This window comes from Choloepus didactylus, chromosome 10 (assembly GCF_015220235.1).
Source record: "Choloepus didactylus isolate mChoDid1 chromosome 10, mChoDid1.pri, whole genome shotgun sequence".
Lineage (NCBI taxonomy): Eukaryota > Metazoa > Chordata > Mammalia > Pilosa > Megalonychidae > Choloepus > Choloepus didactylus.
In genome coordinates, this window is record NC_051316.1 from 70134714 (window position 1) to 70136805 (window position 2092).

General features: G+C 39.0%; 1 protein-coding gene across 1 annotated transcript; it reads left to right on the forward strand.

Annotated features, from left to right (window-relative positions):
• The first annotated feature begins 1161 nt into the window (after window positions 1-1161).
• On the forward strand, window positions 1162-1719 carry LOC119504968 (interferon alpha-2-like). The gene has a single exon (XM_037797614.1). The coding sequence runs from the start codon at window positions 1162-1164 to the stop codon at window positions 1717-1719; it is 558 nt and encodes a 185-aa protein (XP_037653542.1).
• Window positions 1720-2092: the final 373 nt, after the last annotated feature.

Below are 2092 nucleotides of genomic sequence, written 5' to 3' on the forward strand. Positions count from 1 at the left end.
TACAGTGTGCAGAGAGCAGCTAAAGGAGCAGGCTTAAGGCAAAAGAGTAAGGTGGAGGGAGAACCATTTAGGGTTTAGCCACCACTCATATAATAAATCACGACTTTTGGCAAGCTCAGTACCCTCTCTGAGTTTTCTGTTTCTTCATCTATAAAATATAAATGATTTTAATGATTATATCTCTAACGGAAACTGTGAAGAGTCAATGAAATTATGTCTGTGAAACACTTTGCTGAGAGCCTGCATGTAACAAACTATAACTGCCATTAATATCGGTATTGTAAAAAAATCTGTACTTTACAGATGCGATGAAGTTGTGATGAAGTAATGTGATGATAACCTTTCAGTACCATTGTGGTCCCGACAATCCTCTGAGAATGGGGATGTATATCATGTGTCAATGGAAAATTTAGGGAGATGATATTATCTGCATTACCACATAATGAGTGAGGGAAAGTTTTCACGGTTAAAGGTTGTAATTGGAAGAGAACAGAGAGAATCACAGAGTCAAACTTGAATGTCTTTTAGAAATATCAGTACCTATGAAAGTTCCTGGCAGACTATAGCTGTGCCTAAATTTACTTTTTCCCACAGTTTATTTTTAACAAATATTACCTGTGATACTGTTCCCCAAACAATTTTATAAAAGTCAATATATATTCTGTTAATTGAAGACCAACTCATAGGATAACTTTGAAGCCCATATACAATTTAAGTTTCTTAAAGAAGGGGAAAAGGTTAAATAAAAAAATTAAGAAGAAAATCCCAACCTTTATTACATGAACTCTTTAATGATTCCTGCTCACCTGGTAAAGTCTCTTTTGTTTTTTGCAAGAGATTCCCCCCCTTCTCTGACACTGTCTAGACTTCTCTCCCCAGGTACAACTAAGAGGGTGTGAAAAAGTATGTTTAATGCTGTGAAGGATACTGCATTGGCACTTCTTGCTTTGGAGTCCCCCAGCATGTACTCATATCAATTTCTTTTATTGACTTCACACCAAAAATAAGTAGAAAGGGAAACTAAAGGGGAAAAATGGAAACACCCAGAAAATGAAAGTTTCTGTGCTGACTGTATAAGAGGCCCTTAGCACCAAATGTCCTCACAACTTGCTGAGGCCAGGCTCCCTCTCCAGGCAGAACTGCAGAATCCCCAGCTCCCCAATGGCCCTCCCAGTGTCTGTGCTGATGGCTCTGCTGATGCTCTGCTCCATCCCTACCTGTCGTCTGGCCTGTGTCCTGCGTCCAAGCCATGGCCATCAGGAAACCTTCACACTGTTGAATCAAATGGAGAAAGTCTCCATTCTGTCATGTCTGAAGGACAGGACTGACTTCCAATTTCCTCAGGTACTGATGGATGGGAACCAGTTTGAGAAGACACACGCCACTGCTGTCCTGCATGAGCTGCTCCAGCAAATCTTCAACCTCTTCAGCACAAGTGACTCTCTTGCGACTTGGGATGAGAGCCTGCTGGACAAATTCCTCATTGGACTTCATCAGCACCTGGAAGATCTGGAGACATGTTTGGAAAAGGAAAGGAAGGTGGAAGAGACACCCCTGGGAAGTGAGAACTCCAGACTGGCTGTGAAGAGGTACTTCCAAGGAATCAGTGTGTATCTGAAAGAGAAGCAATATAGCTCCTGTGCCTGGGAGGTTGTCCGGGTTGAAATCAGAAAGTGCTTTCTCTTCATTAACAAGCTCAAAGGAAACCTCAGGAAATGAAGATGTTGATTTTCAAAATGGCCCATCTGGTCAACTCAGTTGCTATTTCCAAGACTGAGAGTGCAATCTTCAACACCGTTTTTATGCCAGATTAAAAATAAGTTACAGCAAATTTATGAATTCTTTATAAAGCTATAATGATTAGAAAAGAGAAGTGCATCTTCCATTTGCTATTACTGAAAAAACTTTTGTAATTTTTATCTGTTTAAATTATTGAAATATTTATGCTGTTCACAGTATTTAAGTATTTATTACCCAGAAAACACTTGTTTAATACTATATTTTGTATAAGCCTATACTGTTAATTTTTAAGTCATGGGAAATAAATGCAATTTTAAGAAAACAATTTTCTTGCTTCACACACTGTTTGAAT